The 19,604-nt window shown below is 38.8% G+C and overlaps 1 protein-coding gene across 1 annotated transcript in view; it reads left to right on the top strand.

Moving 5' to 3' along the window:
- Positions 1-19,604, top strand: part of SCP2 (sterol carrier protein 2) — a 103,238-nt gene that overhangs the window by 69,330 nt on the left and 14,304 nt on the right. The window contains exons 12-13 of the mRNA XM_045547999.1: positions 4,222-4,375; positions 13,481-13,583. Coding sequence (XP_045403955.1) covers positions 4,222-4,375; positions 13,481-13,583 — 257 coding nt within the window. The remainder of the gene's footprint in view (positions 1-4,221; positions 4,376-13,480; positions 13,584-19,604) is intronic.

Here is a 19,604-nt window from a genome sequence, read left to right as displayed (position 1 = left end):
TTGGTGGAGATACCATTATTGAGCAAGTGTTCTCTGAGAACATCTGATCTGAATTACTGCAGTTCTAAAGAATGTCTAGTGATAAACCTTATTAAAGCAGGAGATGACTGAAGGACGTGAAAGGGTTTTTAGAAAGTCCTTGGAAACAGTTCTTCTCAGACCTGTAAGCATGAGCCTTCTCTCCTTTGGGCCTTCCTGGCCCTGTTTACTCTGAGTCTGACAAAAGTGATTTCATCCTAGTGTCTGTAACTTTCACACCTATATCTTTTATATCCCAGACTATCAGCTTCTTTGTGAGCCTTGTGCAGTGTACAGCATATAATAGGCATTCAGTAAATATTTGTTGGAAGGATGGGTAAATGAATATCCAATTGGTACCTTGCATTTTAGTTTATTATTTTATTTTTAGAGACAGAGTCTCTCTCTGTCACCCAAGCTAGAGTGCAGTGGTGTGATCATAGCTCACTGAAGCCTCAAACTTCTGGGCTCAAGCAATCCTCCCACCTCAGCCTCCCAAGTAGCTAGGACTATAGGCGTGGACCACCACACCCGGCTAATTTTAAAATTAAAAAAAAAAAAAACGAATTCACTATGTTGCCCAGGCTGGTCTCAAACTCCTGGCCTCAAGCAATCCTCCTGCCTCAGCTTCCCAACGTGCTGGGGTTACAGGTGTGAGCCTGGCATGGTACCTTGCATTTTTTACTAGGATTCGTAAGCATTTTCCTATATTGTAAAAGCCATGAACGTCATTTTAATTGGGAACATAGTACTTTGTTATATGGAGTGTAATAAGAAATATCTGTATTTTTGGTCTTTGTCTCTGTTTCTGACACAGAGCCCCTAAATCCCTTGTCATTTTCTGAGTGAAAGGGTAATAGGAGCATCTTTTGTTATATTTGTTATCTTCTGTTAGTATTTGTTCCGTACAAAGTTCCGAAACCCCTCTGAATTTCCTAAGTGATGGGGAGTATCTGTTGTTAGTCATAACAAGCCTTTGATCACATGGGAGTTTATGCTAATGAGATAACTCAGGGAGGGTCCCTTAGTTAACCTAAGGATGGTGCTGGTCACCAGGAAGACCAAGTGATTAGAGGGTGAGAGAGTTGGGGCTTTCAGCCACACTTAGCAGCCTCCAGGAAAGAGTGGGGTTATACTGGAGATCAAGCGATATCAAAACTCTCTGACAATGAGTTTTGGTGAGCTTCTTTGTTGTTGAACACATCTACGTGCTCGTGAAACCACCTTTACAAACTGACAAAGGGGTGCAAGGCAAGAACTGTGGTAAGGGCCTAGCTAAATATAATTATCCACTGTCCCCCTGTTTGCTTCTTTGTAATTGCTACTCTGGAGCCACATAGCTGGTGGTCATAAAGATTCTTAGCTTTCTCCATAGATAAGATATCCTTTTTGAAACCTAAGGGTAGTTTCTGAGATATCTTCCAGGCCCCGCATTCCAGTGGAAAGGCTGACCTCCCCAGACCAGTGGCCCAGACCAAGGAACCGACTCAACTGGTCTTGTGACCCCCACCTAAGAACCTGCTCAGCAGAGAATACAATTTCTACAACCCTATGGTTTCGCCCTGAACCCAGCCAATTAGACTCAACTGCCTATGCCGAACTGTCTTTAAAAACCCTGTCTCCCAAATTCTCAGGGAGGCGTATTTGAGAAATTCCTCCTGTCTCCCTGCTTAGCGCTATGTGGAAATAAAAACTCTTTCTCTATGGTAAACCCTGCTGTCTCCGTGTATTGACTTCCTCTTGGGCAGGGGGCAAATGAACCTGGTTGGGCAGCAACACTCGGAGGGTAGCGCACCCCAACTCTATGGGGACAGTAGCTCCTATGTGTGGGACCCTTCCAGACTTCACTCTATATACCTCTTCATCTGTATCCTTTATAACAAATCAGCAAACGTTAAGTGTTTTCCTGAGTTCTGTGAGCCATTCTAGCAAATTACTTGAACCCAAGAGAGGGGTTCGTGGGAACCCCTGGTTTGCAACCAGTCAGTCAGAAGCACAGGTGACCAGGACTTGGGATTGGCATCTGAAGTGAGAGCAGTCTTGTGGAACTGTGCCTTTAACTCATGGGATCTGACACTATGTCCAGGTAGATAGTGTCAGAATTGAATTGAATTATAGAGCATGCAGCTGGTGTTCACTAAATAATTGGCTTGCTGTGTAGGGAACACCCCCCCCAAAAAAAATCTGGTCGCAGAAGTATAGTGTGTGTTGAGAAGAAAGTAGAGAGAAAAAAGGGTTTGCTTTTCCTTTTTACATATGGATAGCTCATAATTTGTATAACCATACCCTACTTATTTCAGTTTTAGATTATCTAGTTTTTCACTGTTAAAACAATGTGATGAGCAGATAGCTTCATGTGTAAAACTTTGCCTATGTTTGATTATTTCTGATAAGGAAAAACCCCCATCTATTACTTAGCACAGCAGCCACCTGAGACCCTCACCCCGCACGGAAGACCCACATTAGCATATGACTAACCTAACATCTAGCACATCAGCATAACACTAAACCTAATTACCTGGTGCAAGACACTAACCTAACACCTAGTACATTAACATATCACTAACCTAACATCTGGCATATCTGCATAACACTAATCCTATTGCCTAGTGCAAACACTAAACTTATTACCTGGCGGGCATTAGTCACCTGAGACCCCTCCCCTTGGATCACCCCAACTTAATAAAAATGGAAAAAATTGGGTAGACGGTGCTCAGAATTTGGTGGCGAGACCCCTCTGAGCCCGCCGGCGAATAAACGTTGATTCTCCGACTCTCCGTGTGCCGCTCGGCTTGTCCTCGGGACCACTCGCTGTAACACTTGCCATAACATTTCCATAGAATGGTTTTCAAGGCATTTTACAGACTTTTAGTGCATTGCTTTCCAAAAAGGTTGTGCTGGTTTAAACTTTCACCAGTACTGTATGGAGGTAGCTATATTGCCATAGTCTCTCTGGCATTGATTATTCCCATTTTTAAACATCCTTACCAATTTGATTGGTTTAAATGATATCTGCTTGATTTGATCCGTGGTGAAGTTGTTTTCTCAAATAATTGTAAACCAAGTCTATTTATTCTTTTGTGAAGGTAACTGGTAGTATTTCCCCACCGATGTGTATCCAAGACCAGTTTGAATACTTTTTGTTTTACATATTCAGTTAGGCTTTTTGTAATGCAGATTTCTAGTAAGACTCTTTGCCCGAAAGTTTGGGTATAATAGATTCATTTCAGTTCCTCATTAAGTTTCAAAATGTTCATGATTCAAAAATTCATTGCAAGGTGTGGAGCTACCTGTTCTAAAAGTGTTTGAGATATATATTCTTTAAATAAATAGACACTGCTTGGAAACTAAAAATAGCAATTAAATATCTGAGGGGGTTGAGGTTAATAATATAGGAAACTGGTCACAGGAATCAGAAGTTGGTAGTTGGAGGTGTGGGTGGAAGGATAGGCACTGTAAGTAGTAGATGTGCAGAGCTGTGCCCCAGGAAGGTAAAACCAGTCTATCCAGATAGAACATTCTTAATTGTGCTATCCTTCAATTGCTAGTCTGGTAGAGACAAACAAATGCAAATCTGGACTCTAATCTCAGCTCTGGAATTATCCTGCCTTGTGACCATTTATTTACAGATTATTTAACCTTTCTGTTTCTTAGTGTTTATAGCATTAGGTTCCTTTCAGCTCTAAAAATCTTTGATTTTATTATCCAGGGGACAGAATGTTATTCTTGTGAATCCAGAGCTTTTCTTGTTGGGAACTACTTGGGGAAAATAATGGGAAAAATTCCCCATACCCCAAAATTTTTACAGGAAAGTGAACTCCCAAATCCTTGTTTATTTTCTTTAGATACATTAAAAATGGTAAAATTAAATTATTTTTATGCCATTTTTCCCAGGCCAGAGAATTGTATATTCAGTGTTTTCTCTTTCAAAATGCCAGAGAACAGCAGGTGAATTAGTTTAAAGAGTGCAGGGAATTTCTTAAGCCTGGATATCTCTCTTAATACAGAGGTTACTTAGGGAGAGAATAGCTGCAAAGCCTTTCAGTGCTGTAAGAGAAATTATGTAGAAAAACGTGGTCTCAGCTTAATCCAGTGCTTTAATTAAAACTGTGATTAAACATAAACCCTTTCTGGCTTGAGAAAGCTGGTTGAGGCTGCTTTCTAAACCGGCCTACTCTTGACTCTCTGTGTTCGATTTGTTAGGTCTGGCCCAGTGTGCTGAACTCTGCTGGCAGCTGAGAGGGGAAGCCGGAAAGAGGCAAGTTCCTGGTGCAAAGGTGGCTCTGCAGCATAATTTAGGCCTTGGAGGAGCTGCGGTTGTAACGATCTACAAGATGGGTTTTCCCGAAGCTGCCAGGTAAGTGGCATTCTGAGTTATGTCTGTCAAATTAATCTTTCTGACTTTTCACAGTTGATGATGTTTTGCATGCAAGAAATTCTGATTTTATCTTAATATTCAAAGACGAGGATCTCACTACTTTGTTTTAATAACATGGCTTTAAAACTGGCCATTAGCTTTTAAATTAAACTGTATTTAGGAAAATTTTGTTAAAAAAGGAGGCAGCTTATTCAAATGAGAGTGCTGAACTGGAAGCCTGAGCTGGCTGGGTACTGGTCTTAGTTCTGCCAACCTGAGTAATTTAGGTGAGTCACTTTTTGATTTCCTTTCCCACAATTTGCTTTCTCCTCGTAGCCTCCCAGGCTTCTGATGTGGTTTAGAGAAAGTCATCAAATGTACTGATTGGATCTTTGCAAATTTATGTTTCTGAATCTAGCTGAGCCCACATTGCTGCTAGAATTCTTTTTGTCTTTTGCTGACTTTCTTCCTCTGCTTCAAATGCCTGTGCCCCTCAAGTCTTCAGGTACTCTCTTCCCCATCCCCTCTCAGGATCCCTGAGTTTCCGTGCTCATCTCTCACAGAAGTGCACCTCTTCCCCAGAGGAAGAAAGTCCCCCTTCCTTTCCGAGGCCCAGCTTTTCTCTTTGCATGCTTTTGTTTCCAACCACTTTGTGTAACTCTGCTTCAAGTATCATATATACCCTCTTTTGAACCTTTCCATATTTCTCTTTCTTTCTTTCTTTTTTTTTTTTTAATATTCTTTTTGGAGACAAAGTCTGGCTCTGTTGCCTGGGCTAGAGTGCCATGGCGTCAGCCTAGCTCACAGCAACCTCAAATTCCTGGGCTCAAGTGATCCTCCTGCCTCAGCTTCCCGAGTAGCTGGGACTACAGGCATGCACCACCATACCTGGCTAATTTTTTCTATATATATATTTTTAGTTGGCCAGATAATTTCTTTCTATTTTTTAGTAGAGACAGGGTCTCACTCTTGCTCAGGCTGGTCTCGAACTCCTGACCTTCTGTGATCTTCCTGCCTTGACCTCTTAGAGTGCTAGGATTACAGGCGTGAGCCACCACACCCGGCCTCATATTTCTCTTTCCATTGACTTCTTTCCGTCTGTCAGCAAACATGTTCAGATCTTTCCCATTGTAAAGATCTATTTTTCTCCTTGCCTTAATTATTCTCTTTCATGATGAGCCTTTTATATTGAGCCACCTTTGTTTTTCTTTGCTGGAACACCTCACAGTCTAACTTCTTAACTCACTACTTCTTACCTCACCAGGTAAGGCCACCAATGATCTGAACAAATTTTTTTTTTTTTTTTTTGAGACAGTCTCGTTCTGTTGCCTGAGCTAGAGTGCTATGGCGTCAGCCTAGCTCACAGCAACCTCAAACTCCTGGGCTCAAGCGATCCTCCTGCCTCAGCCTCCAGAGTAGCTGGGACTACAGGCATGCGCCACCGTGCCTGGCTAATTTTTCTATATATATTTTTAGCTGTCCATATAATTTCTTTCTATTTTTAGTAGAGACAGGGCCTCGCTCTTGCTCAGGCTGATCTTGAACTCCTGAGCTCAAACAATCCGCCTGCCTTGGCCTCCCAGAGTGTTAGGATTACAGGTGTGAGCCAGCCCGACCGTGCTTTGGTTTTAAACAAAGTAATTTTAAGCTACCCATTGTACATAATCTGATTTTCTTAGTTACTCATTTAGGTCACTTTGGAGCAACTGCTACATGTTAGGTCTGCCCCTGCCCGCAATTATGGTTCCTCCAAGTGTGCAGGGAAGACAGATATACTTTTTTCAAAATGCTGTAGAAGCTCAGAGGAAGAAATTATTATGAATAAAGTGAATTTGAACTGGGATGACTGGGACTGCCCAGCAGAAGGGTAGGGGAAGGGCCTTGGAGGTCTGTTCATAGGTATAGAGATTTGAAAATACAGGAAGGGGGCTGGGCGAGGTGGCTCAGGCCTGTAATCCTAGCACTCTGGGAGGCCGAGGCGGGCGGATTATTTGAGCTCAGGAGTTCGAGACCAGCTTGAGCAAGAGTGAGACCCCCGTCTCTACTAAAAAAAAAAAAAAGAAAGAAATTAGATGGACAACTAAAAAACTATATAGAAAAAATTAGCTGGGCATGGTGGTACATGCCTGTAGTCCCAGCTACTCAGGAGGCTGAGGCAGGAGGATTGCTTGAGCCCGGGAGTTTGAGATTGCTGTGAGCTAGGCTGATGCCATGGCACTCTAGCTCAGGCAACAGAGTGAGACTCTGTCTCAAAAAAAAAAAAAAAGAAAGAAAGAAAAGAAAATACAGGAAGGTTTGGTGAGAGGCTGTGCTGTGTGGATAAAGGGTAGATTATTTTGTGAGTGCTTGGGTAGAGGGACAGAGTCAGTACTACGTAGGTGATGTAACAATAGATGATGCTTCAAGACACTTCAAATAGTATGCTCAGGAGTTTGGAATTTGTCCTGTAGCATATGAATTTTAGCAAAAGATCATGTGATTATATAGATCAGTCTATAAGCATTACTTTGAGTTGCATTGTTGAGAAACCAGAGGCTAAGAATGCTTAGGAGGTTGTTACAGTAAGTATGAAGGAGAAATGTTTAGTGCTGTCACAGAGGCTGTGAAGATGAAGAAGAGAGGTCATATTTAAGAGCTGTGACCAACTGCATTTGAATTACAGATAAACTTTAATTTAGACCAGTTTTGAACATGAATATTGACTTTCTATTATAACATCCTATTCATTTTATATAAGTGGGGAGCTTTTATAATACAGACTGAGAATAGGTTTGCATTCTGTACTCTTGTTAAATGAAATGCATTTTAAAAAAATTTTTTATCGATACATGATAATTGTGCATATTCATGGAGTACATGTTATATTTTGATACAAGCATATAACATGATGATCAAATCAGGGTAATTGGGACATGATTCATCTGAAACATTTATCATTGCTTTATGTTGGGAACAATGAAATACATTTTTAAAACCCAACTTTGTTTTTCTTTTTTTATTAAAGTATAGTTTACGTACGGCAAAATTCACCCTTTTTGTTCTATTTCCACAAGTTTTGACAGACATGTACAGTCATATAACTACCACCATAATCAAGATATAGAACAGTTCCATCACCCCTTAAAATTCCTTATGTATCTCTATAGTCAACCTATCCCTTTCCTCTCTAGCCCTTGGCAACCACTGATCTGTTTTCTTCCCCTATAGTTTTCCCTTTAGCAGCATGTCATGTGAATGGAATTAAAAACCCTCTGAGTCTGGCTTCTTTCACTTAGCATAATGCATTTTAGATTCATCCAGTTATTGTGTGTATCAGTGATTTGTTCCATTTTATTGCTCAGTAGCATTCCATTCTATGGATGTACCAGTTTCTTTACCCATTCCTTAGTTGAGGCATATTTGGATTGTTCCAGTTTTTTTAAAATGGGAAATTAAGTTAGCTTGAAAGTTTAACCCAAAGGGTGCTATTTGAAGATCCTAGGTGATATAAGAAGTTAAAAGTTAGAAGTAAACATTATTTCTTTTGGAGCATTTCAGGTTGCTAAAGAAAAAAAAAAAGGAAGTAAGAATTGTTTCTATGTAATGGTTACAACTGTGTGCATGCTCATAAACAAGGACCAGTGGAAGCAATATGGAAAAATGAATATAGGAAAATTATTGGAGTAGTGGCATTGTAGGTGATTAACCTTTTCATTCTCTGAATTTCCTTTTCAGTTAGACCCTTCATTTTGACACAATTTCGAACATGCAGGAAAAAAATTACAGGAATAATACAAAAATCTCCCATATACCTGGATTTACTAATTGTTGACCTTTTGTCCCGTTTGCTTTACCATTTTTCCTCTACATATATATATATGTATTTATATATATTCATATTTTTCTTAACTATTTGAGAGAAAGACGGAGACATTATGCTCCTTTATCCCTAAATATTTCAGTGTGTGTTTGTAAAAACAAGGGCATTATCTTACTTAATCACAGTTATGAAAATCAAAAAATTTAACACTGATACAATACTATCACCTAGTCCAAAGAACATAGTCACAGTTCAACAATCATTCCAATAATATCTTTATAAAATATACTGTGAGGTGTATTTTTTTTCCTTGTACAGGAAAAATCCCTGAATGCATTTAGCTGTCATATCTCTTTAATTTCCTTTATTCTGAAACAATTCCTCAGTCTTTTTTTTATATTTCTTGATCTTGACTTTTTTGAAGAGTACAGGTACAATCTTTAAGAGTAGAATATCCCTCGATTTGCATTTGCGTGATGTTTCCCCATAATTAGATTCAGGTTATACATTTTTTGTAGGAATATCACTGAAGTGATGTTGTGCCCTAGGTACACCAAATCTGGAGTTACTTGAGGTTGCTTGTCCCATATTGGTGATGTTAGCTTTAATCACTTGATTAAAATGGCATCTACCATGTTTTCCTCTGAAAGGTTGCTATTCTTTCCTTTGTAGTTATTAATATTAGTAATAAGTAATTTGTGGTGAGATGCTTTGAGATTATGTAAATAATCTCACCCATTAACCATTCATTTTAGCATCCATTGGTAATTTTCTAGTTTTATAATTCCTTTTGTATTTATTAACTGGCATTCTGCTCTAAGGAAGAGCTTTCTCTTCTCTCATTTTAAAATTTATTCATATATGTTTATACAGACATATGTATGAACTCATGAATTCTTATTTAATAGGTTATAATCCATTAGAATCAATTATTTTGATGCTCAGAATGCCCCTGATTTGGCTCAAGTGGATTCATGTGTCCCCATGAATCTTTGTATTCATATAATCCTCATAAAAACCCTGCATAGTAGGTATTATACCCTGTTTATAGATTGGGAGATTGATGACCAGAGTTAAAACAATTGATCTAACGAGGGCCTCAAGTGGTAGGCATCAAGGTTCTAGCCACCATCTGAGTTCAAAGCTCCTGTTTGGTTGGCTACTCTGCATACCCAGTCTTTGACATTGTTGGAGCAAAACCTGTTTTGGGTCTATAATGAAAATTTTCAGGAATCCAGAGAATTGATATACCAAGTAGGATATTCTGCTGGTCAATCTTCAAGGTTTCTTTCAACGTTTTCCATATGAGATTTATTCCAGGAAATTATATATATAAACCAATTTTTTTTTTAAGGCAAGCACAAAAATGAGGTTTATTGAGGAGAGAAAGCTAGGATTATAAGGCAAGAGCAAGACGTAGGTTTACAGGGCCCAGTACATATGCCACAGATAACAACCGGACCCATTGTCACAGCAAAGGGCGAGGAAAAGGAAGGTGGTTGGGGGAGAGGGGAGAGCCAAATTTAAAAATAAGTAAAACCAACCAGAATTTAGTTTCTACTAAAAACTTTATATATAAAGAAATCATGAGGAACATCCTTTTGCAAATGTGAATAATCTCTTTCTGAGTTTAAATTGGTATATTCAGTTTCCTTAGGGCAGGGTACATATCACAAATTATAAGGAATGAGGGGGTTACAGAAATATTGATTAAATTTTACCTATTAACTTCTTTACTAATCTGGATGGAGAGTTGGTTAATCAGTTGCTTGTTGAGCTTTTCAAAACAAGCAAGATAAGGCGATATCTGTGACCTTTGAGAACATGCTAAAAGGTGGCAAGTTTGGAGAAAGGCACAATGATGATTAAAAGCTGAAAAAGTGGACCATTCATGAAATGTAATTGGCTTGTGGAGGAGAACTAGATATGTGTACTTGATTTTAGTATACTTATTTAGATTTTTTTTTTTGAGATGGGGTCTTGCTGTGTTGCCCAGGCTGGTTTCAAACTTCTTTTTTTTTTTTTTTTTTTTTTTGAGACAGAGTCTTCGCTCTGCCCGGGCTAGAGTGCTGTGGCGTCAGCCTAGCTCACAGCAACCTCAAACTCCTGGGCTCAAGCAATCCTCATACCTCAGCCTCCCAAGTAGCTGGGACTACAAGCATGTACCGCCATGCCCGGCTAATTATTTTTTTCTATATATTTTTAGTTGGCCAGATAATTTCTTTCTATTTTTAGTAGAGACGGGGTCTCACTCTTGCTCAGGCTGGTCTCGAACTCCTGAGCTCAAATGATCCGCCTGCCTCGGCCTCCCAGAGTGCTAGGATTATAGGCATGAGCCACCGCGCCCGGCCTGGTTTCAAACTTCTGCCCTCAGTGATCCTCCCACCTCATCCTCCCAAGTAGCTGCGATTATAAACATGAGCCAGTGCACTTATTCACACTTATGACTAAAAAGATGATATAGATAATTGTGTTCTGAATGGAACAGGAAAGAATTAGGATTTAGGCAAGGGAGAACTCAATGCAATTTCAGTTTCATTCAGTCACTATTTATTAAATGTTTCTTGTGTGCTGGGAACTGGCAATACAAAAACCAAGTTTTTTTTTAAAGATGTGGTATCTGCTCTTGAGCAACTGACGTTTAGTAGGATTTCACAGAAAAGGGGTTTCCTGGGCTGGGTCTTGAAGAGGGAAATGGAATTGGCCAAGATGGAGGTATTCCAGGTACGTTGAACAGCTGTGGGAAAGGCATGGCAGTATGAGGTACCATTGTGTGCTCTGAGGACTGCTGTAGTCAGCACAGTTGCAGCTTAGGTCCCATTCCTTTTTCATAATATTTATATGATTCCTCTAGTAGGCTCACTTTTCAGCTTCTCAAGACTTTCCACACCACCTTTCACCCTCACTCTTTACTGATTACTTTGCCTTATACTTTGTTGAGAATATAGAAGCCATGAAATCGAAACTCCCTCAACTTCCATCCCAAGACCTATAGACGCACTAGAATCGCACCCATCTGATCCTTTCTTTCCTCGAGTCACAGGCCACTAGATTCCATCCTTTGTCACCTTCTCAAGATGTCTCTCCTTCCATCTCCTTCCCCTGGTCTATTACTGTTATCAGGCATACATGCTCTGATATGTTAATCTTAAAACAAAACCATGCCTTTCTTAAAATTCTAACACGTTCAGCAACATGGATGCACCTGGAGGACATTATGCTAAGTGATATAAGCCAGTCACAGAAAGGCAAATACTGTATGATTCCACTTATACGAGGTATCTGTAGTAGTCAAAACCATAGTAGAATGGTGGAAAAGTTGAATGGTAGTTGCCAGGTCTTGGGGAAAGGGAGAATTGGGACTTTAATGGGTACAGAGTTTCAGTTTTGCAAGATGAAAAGGGTTATAGAGATGGATGTGGTGATGGTAGTACAATATTGTGAATGTATTTAATACCACTGAACTGTACGTTTAAAAATGGTTAGGGTGGTAAATTTTATGTTGTGTATATTTTACTACAGTAAAATTTGGGAAAGAAAAAAAAATGTTGCAGGACTCTCATATGCACACTATCAGAAGGAAATTCTACATTTCTTTAAGAGATTAGTCAAAATAAAGATGTCATTTTTATCCCACCCCTCCCAAAACACAAACCTTCCTCGATACCAGACTTCCCTCCAGAGACCACTTCATTTCACTGTTCCCCTAAAACTAATGTCTCTAAAGAGCCATGCTATCTCTATTTTCCTCTCCTATTCATTCTTTAATCCACTATAATCTGACCTCCACCCTCCACCATTTAAAACTGCTTTTGTCAAGGTCATCTATACTTTCCATGGGCCAGGTCCAGTGGGTGCTTGACTTTTGGGTAGCATTTGGCTTAGTTTTCTCCTCCCTCCTGGAATCTCTCTCCCCTCCTGGCTTCTGTGATACCACGCTCCTCAGGTTTTCCTCTTGCATCACTGGCTGCTGCTTTCCCTTCTTCTGTCTCTGACCTCTGAATAATGGGAATCTAAAGGGCATTGTCCTAGGCACTCTTCTGTCTCTATAATTCTCTTTTGATCCATTCCCATGGATTTAAATGCTTTCATTATGCTGGTGATACCACATCTCCAGCCTAGACCTCTCTGGTAAGCTCAGGATTCTCATATTCAGCTGCCTTCTTGTCTCACAAACATGTCATGCTTAACGTGCCTAAAACAGAACTTTGATCCCCTCTTCTCCCACTGCATTCTTTCCTTGTCTCAGTCAATGGCACTACCATCACCTGGTGGCTCAGGCCAAACACCTGGATAATCCTTGCCCTGTCCCCCTTATATCTCCCTCCAGCAGCAAGGCCTGTGGGTTCTTTTTCTGTGTTGAATCTATTTCCTTCTCTCCATCTCCACTGGCAAGCTGCCTCCCAGGCCAGGCTACTATCCTCTCCTATCTGGACTTCCACAACAGGGGTTCTTGCCCACCCCGCTCCTTTCATTTTACACAGTGCTGTAAGAATAATCACAAATTGAACTATTTCACTTGCCTGTTATTTCTGTGGCTTCCCAAATTCCCTACTTTGGCTGGCCTGCGTGATCTGATCCCTGCCTAGTTCTCCAGTTTCATTGTAGTGACTGTGATCTTGTTTTACATTCTTTTAACATGCTAGACTCCTTTCTGTTCATACCTAACACTTGAAGCTCTGGAGCCATAACAGTCATGGCTATCGTGTTTTATTGTGGCCCAGGTACTCTGCGAGGTACCTTCTGCACAGGATTCCATTTGATTGCACAAAGCCATTGGCACCCTCCATCTTCTTCCCTGCCTCCCCACTGGGCACTGGGATGAAGTGACTTGCTCAGAATCATTGCCAGTGAGTAGAGGAGGCCCTTGGCGTCCCAGCCGAGGACTTCAGGGCTGTGAAGGCTGTGCTCCTTCCTCCACATCCTGCACACCCTACACATAAATATAGTCTTTATCCCCTTTAACCTGTCTTATTTTTTTATAGTAAAGATATTATTTATTTATTTACTTATTTTTGCCTGTTAATTGTTTCTTTCCTCCACTAGCATATAATGTTCATGAGTAAAGCTTCTTTGGTATACTGTAATATATTTTCAAGAACAATTCCTGGCACCTAATGAGCTCATTATCAGTTGAAAAAATGGGAAGAAAAGCTTAATTGTTTTATGTGCTCACTAAAGATCTCCTTTGGATAAGAGCCACAACATCTTTATTCTCAGGGTTTTTGAAAATTACTATTGTATCAGTATTGAAAAGCTTTAGTACCTGTGTGACTCTGTGAATTGAAACTTATTCTTTCCCCCAGTTCTTTTAGAACTCATCAAATTGAGGCTGCTCCAACCAGCTCTCCAGGTGATGGATTTAAGGCAAATCTTGTCTTTAAGGAGATTGAGAAGAAGCTTGAAGAGGTAAGATTTGTCTAAAATATTACCAGGAGGACCCTGAGGCTAGAGGAAGCAGACACAGGTTTCAGGTGTTGCCGTAGGTGGTACAAGTTGAAAATTTATCCCATGTCAAGTATTAAGTGTATTTAGATTTCTGAGTGTCTATTAAAGCTTCCTTGTAATTCTAGTAAGAATGCATTTCACAAATGTATAGATCTCCAGATTTAAAGGACTACAATAAATACTGTTACAATTGTCATTCTTTTTTTCTAAATCCTCTTTGTCAAAGGGATATTCAATTACGGACAGAGTTCATATGTAAAGGGGTTCTAATTTATTTTGGTATAATTTCCTTCTGAATTAAAAAGATCTTACTTAGGACTATTCCATTTCTTCCAGAAGTAGAAAGGGGAAAAAAAAAAAGAATCATTCCAAAGAATAGTATTTAAAATAAGCCTTTAATATAATAATAATAATGTACCTAATATCAAAATTATTTTTAAAAAGAAATTGTTTGATTTTTAAGTAGTTTTTAATTTTTTTGTTGTAAACATGATGCTAATTTAAAACAATTTACACTATACAGAAACCACATAAAAAATAAAAATTTAAAATCTCCCCAAATTCTGCCACTCAGAGTTCACTAAAATGTTAACGGTGGTTAACATAATCTGTCAAACATCTTTCTCTGTGTATATAAATTTACAATTCTACATGCCTAGGGTCATATAATATCTTTTTTTTATACCTGTTTTTTTTTTAAATTATGCTATATATACAGATCTTTTTTTAATTTTTTTTGGAGACAGAGTCTCGCTGTTGCCCGGGCTAGAGTGAGTGCCATGGCGTCAGCCTAGCTCACAGCAACCTCAAACTCCTGGGCTCAAGCGATCCTCCTGCCTCAGCCTCCCGAGTAGCTGGGACTACATGCCTGGCTATTTTTTTCTATATATATTTTTAGTTGACCTGATAATTTCTTTCTATTTTTAGTAGAGACAGGGTCTCACTCTTGCTCAGGCTAGTCTCGAACTCCTGACCTCAAGCGATCCACCCGCCTCGGCCTCCCAGAGTGCTAGGATTACAGGCGTGAGCCACTGCGCCCGGCCTACAGATCTATTTTTATGTATAATATTAACAATTAGTTCTTGATAGATGATAATCATACTAAGGCAATCTAACAGTAATTCTTTCTCCAAAAAGAGAGTTAGTCTTGTCAGGCAAAATTAGATATTTATTTCATTGTTTTAAACTTAGAAGCATCTTGGGATTTCATTATTGATTTTAGATTTGAGAACATGTAAGGCATGGTTACAGCAACAATCACAATTCAAATTACACATCTGTTAAGGTGATCAAAGTGGGCTGAAATAAACAAAAGGATTCAGAATGTTCAGCTGTGTATTTCACTCATGTTCGAGCCACAGTGTGAGAGGCAAACATGGTGCATATCACTTAACTCCCTTCTTGCAGGGCAGAGGACTTATTAATATCTAAGATGATTGCAGTGTGGTTGGGAAAACAGGTAATGCAACTGTGTCTTGTGAAAGGACCCATTGTTTGCAGGATTTTCGTAATGATCCACAACCTTGCTGAGGATTTTTGTAATGATCCACAACCTCTGCCCAGGAGCTGCAGACCTGTCATGCTGCCATCTTGTGGGGATGCACCTGCATGGGGCTACCTGTTTTATAACCTGCTTTTTCCTCTTGACAGTATGTTCCATGCCATAAATATAAATCCTTACCTAATATAAATACATAATGTGTATTCATTTAACTAGCTTCCTATGGTGAATATCAGGTCGTATTTAAAATTTGCAAGTAAAACAGTGTTGTAATAAATTTACTTTTGCACTCATCTTTAAGTGCTTATGCCATGGTCAATTTAGTATAAGTAATTAAAGGGAGGAAATTGTTGGGTGATCAGATATGTACATTTTGCATATTGATACATATTACCAAACTACCCACCAGAAAGAAGATACTAATTTACAAACTTATTAACAATTCATGAGAGTAATGGTTTTTTTCCCCCTATACCGTCTCCTATACTGTATTGGCTGGTTTTTAAAAAATCTTTGTAGCAGGGTGCAGTAGCACGTGCCTGTAGTCCCAGCTAGTTGGGAGGCTGATGCCAGAGGATTGCTTGAGCCCAGCCTGGGCAACATAGTGAGACCCAGTCTCTTAAAACAAAATCAGACTTTGCCAATCTAGTCAGAAAAAAAAAATCTCATTATTATTTTTTAAAATTTCTTTCATTATAATTGTCCCTATAAAATGAAGTTGGACTCTGTAAGGGTTCAGCTTCAAAATTATCTTTTCTGTATGCTGCCAGTATTTTCCTGCAGAGCAACCCATGAGATAATTGCATCTGCTAAGTTGCTCCATTTTTTTCAACCCTATTTTATCAACAAAAATCAAATTTAAAAAGTAATATAGAGATTATCTATTATGAAGTATGAGATATGGCTCTATATCAATCATTGAATACTTCATTATTGGGATTAACAAAGCAGTGCTGTTTTTATTTTGCAGTATTCTTTTAGCTTTGCAAATGTGTATCTCTTGTTCCCATTTTAATTTTCTTTCCCTCCATAGCCTCACCACCACCAACCTTCTCCCCTTGTTTCTTTTCTGTTTCCCACGATTGTCAGTTTCCTAAGTTTTTACAGTACCAGAAAGTGAAAGTCTTGGAGTCTTTTGTCAATTCATAAATTTTCTGCATTAGCAAAAGCAGCCTGGCAGGAGATTTTATTTCTACTTTTGTCCTTGTTAGCAATACTCCATTGCCCTTCTTTGAATTCTGTCTTAATTTTTTGTCCCTATTAAGTTTACGGCAGGACCTACTCCTTGACCTTTTACCTACTCAGAAAAAAGTACTTTTCTTCACGTAAGGAGGCATTTAGAACTTTCTTAGTACTAATGAGCTCCAGTTTCACAACTGTATTTTCTTTTCCCTTTTAACAACTCTCTTCTCATCCATTTCCTTACTCTCTCTCACTCCCACTTCAATTGAAAATGTTTATTGACCAAAGGATGTAATTTTATAAGAGAGTGAGTTGGTTCTCAAAAGTAACAGCAAGTGCAAATTAATCTACAACTGTTTTAAGGAGGTGGGAGGACAGCAGTAAGAGTATAAGAATTTCTCTTCAGGTATGCAGATAGAATTTCTAAATGTTTGCTGGTGTTTCCCTGTTCTAACTTGTTGGTGTCTGCTCATGGCTGTACTCGTGAGGCATTGTGCAAGCAGATGACATGGATGCACCTGGAAGTAGTCATGCACAGCCGCTGGCCCCAGAGGAAGCCAGGCTCTTGGGTGGCCTAGCACACCAACATTATTAAACCACTCTCCTAGATTGTCTCCACAGAACCTTGAGAGAGAGAAGATTTTAAGGAATGTGGAAAAGACTTTGAACTTTCTTTTAATTAATTTTATGATGGCAGATACTGCTGTGCTGTCACAGGCTAAAGTTTAGAAGTATTGATGTAAGCTACAGTTTTAGTATGGTATGGTAAAGTGGAAAGAGCATTGGATTTGGTAGTAAACCCACCTGGGATTGAGTTCTGGCTGTAGGACTTATTAGCAATATGTCCCTGCCCCTCAGGGAACAGAGAGTTTAGTGGGAAGAGAGACATGGAAAAATTTTTCCAGAAAAAAAGCAACTACTTTAATAAGAAACATGAGTGCTTGTGCAGAGGGCCATCAAAATATCTGATGGAGATAGAGAATCCTTCCCAGAAGAGTTAGCATGTGAGCTAAGACTTGAATGATGAGGTCAGCGGTGGGAGGGGAGGCTAGGAAGAGGTGAGTGTCCTGGGAGGGGGCATGAGTGAGGGCATGGAAGCATCAGAGCACTTGGCACATATGTTCATGGAATTCAAAATGATCGGTATTGTTAGAACTTAAAGCTGGAGGGGGATGTGAAAATGACTGGAAATAAGAACAGACAAATATCCTTCAGATATTGAAGACTCTTGAATGATATATAAAGACAGACTTCATCCTGTTGGCTATGGCAAGCCATTAATAAATTCAAGCCTGAAAGTGTGAGATGGGTATGTTAATGTTAGCTGGGTTTTGTTAGATAGATTACTTGGCAGCAGTATAGTGAATAGTCTAAAGGGTTCTTTTATGAACCTTAGTTGCTTTTTCTGCTTAATGAGCTAATATTAATGTCTGCTCCACTACTTGTAGGGTTTTATGAAGATCAAAGAAATTATGTATATAGAAGTACTTGAAAACTTGAAAGCCCCCCAAAAAGATTATTCCTGTTATTAATAATTTTTCCTGAAGTTAATTTAAAGTCATTTGAGTGAGCTCTTTTAAGGGAAGCCAAAATAAGAGAATTTCTCTTTTACTTAAAAAACTTGACAGTCCTTTTGGTTTCATCGTTTAACTAGGAAACGTTAGTTAATTTCAGGACACCTGCATGTGTAAGAGATGCCTCCATAACTTTTGAGATAAGTAGGCCCAGACTGAATATTTATAGAACAGCTGTTTTGTCCTAAGACCTATGGTTGATTCCAGGTAGGTTCAGGAGTAGTACTTACATATCAGAAAAAGATTGACATACCCAGTAGGATACCTAAAATAAAAAAAGACAATATCAATTGTTGGTGAAGATATGGAGAAATTGGAACCCTCATTCATTGCTGGTAGGATTGTAACATAGTGTAGCCACTTTAGAAAATGGGTTGGTAGTTCCTCAAAAAGTTAAACATCACCTTATGACCCAAAAATTCCATTGTAGATATATACCTAAGAGAAGTTAGAGCCTATGTCCATGCAAAAACTTGTACACAAATGTCCACAACAATATTGTTCATAACAACCAAAAAGTGGAAACAACCATCAACTGATGAATAGATAAACAAAATATACTACATCCATACAATGGAATATTATCTGGGTATAAAAAGGAATGAAGTACTGATTGATCTTCAACATGGATGAACCTTGAAAACATTATGCTAACTGAAAGAAGCCAGTCACAAAAGACCACATATTGTATAATTTCATATATGTGAAATGTCCAGAATAAGCAAATCTACAGAGACAGAAAGATTAGTGGTTGCCAGGGGCTGGAAGGAGAGGTGGGGATGGGGAGTGACTGCTAATGGGTAGAGTTTCTTTTGGGCGTAATGAGAATGTTTTAAAATTAGATAGTGGTTTTGGTTGCACAACTCTGAATATACTAAAGAACGATTGAATTAAGTACTTTAAAAGAGTGAATTTTTATATTGAGATATATAAATTATATCTCAATTGCTGTTATAAAACAAAGCACAACAAAAAGAAAGAATGACTTTAGGCCAGCTTCTCTGCATACATAGAAACAGAGGTTAGTATCTAATGTCAGTTTATGTAAGTTCCTTAGGGGCAATAATTATTTGAGTATGTCAGGTACTTTATCACAGTTCCTGAACATAGTAAACACTTAAGTCTTTGTTAAAAGAATGAATATTATGATACCAAAAGGAATAATTTTGTATATAAATTATTGCAGGGATGTGAGGCTGAAATAAAGAAGGTGGGAAATAAAAGCTATTAGAAATTATAAGAGATCTCAAAAGGTAGCCAGTTCCAAAATAGATATAAAAAGATTAATATATTTTTTAATTCAACACCACCCATGCAATATATTAATATATAATTTTTATATATTTGTAATAACCAGCAATAAAATATAATGAAAAAATATTATTAACAAGAGCAATATGTAAAATACCTAAGAATAAACTTAGTAAGAAATGTACAAAAGTCTATGTGGGGGGAAAAATGGCAACAGTTTTCCAAGGGACATTAAAGAAAAAGTGAAGATATGCTGTATTCTTGCAGGGCAGACTTAATATTGTAAATGTATTGCTTCTCCCCCAGAAAGATTCATATATTTGATGTAACCCCATCCAACTCCAAAAACATTTCGGGGGAAGAACTAACTAAATGATTATAAAAAGTACATATAAGGGCCGGGTGTGGTGGCTCACGCCTGTAATCCTAGCACTCTGGGAGGCCGAGGCGGGTGGATCGATCAAGGTCAGGAGT

Source organism: Lemur catta, chromosome 3, assembly GCF_020740605.2.
Source record: "Lemur catta isolate mLemCat1 chromosome 3, mLemCat1.pri, whole genome shotgun sequence".
Taxonomy (NCBI): Eukaryota; Metazoa; Chordata; class Mammalia; order Primates; family Lemuridae; genus Lemur; species Lemur catta.
Note: the sequence above shows the minus strand (reverse complement) of the source record. Positions and strands in the feature narration are given on the sequence as shown.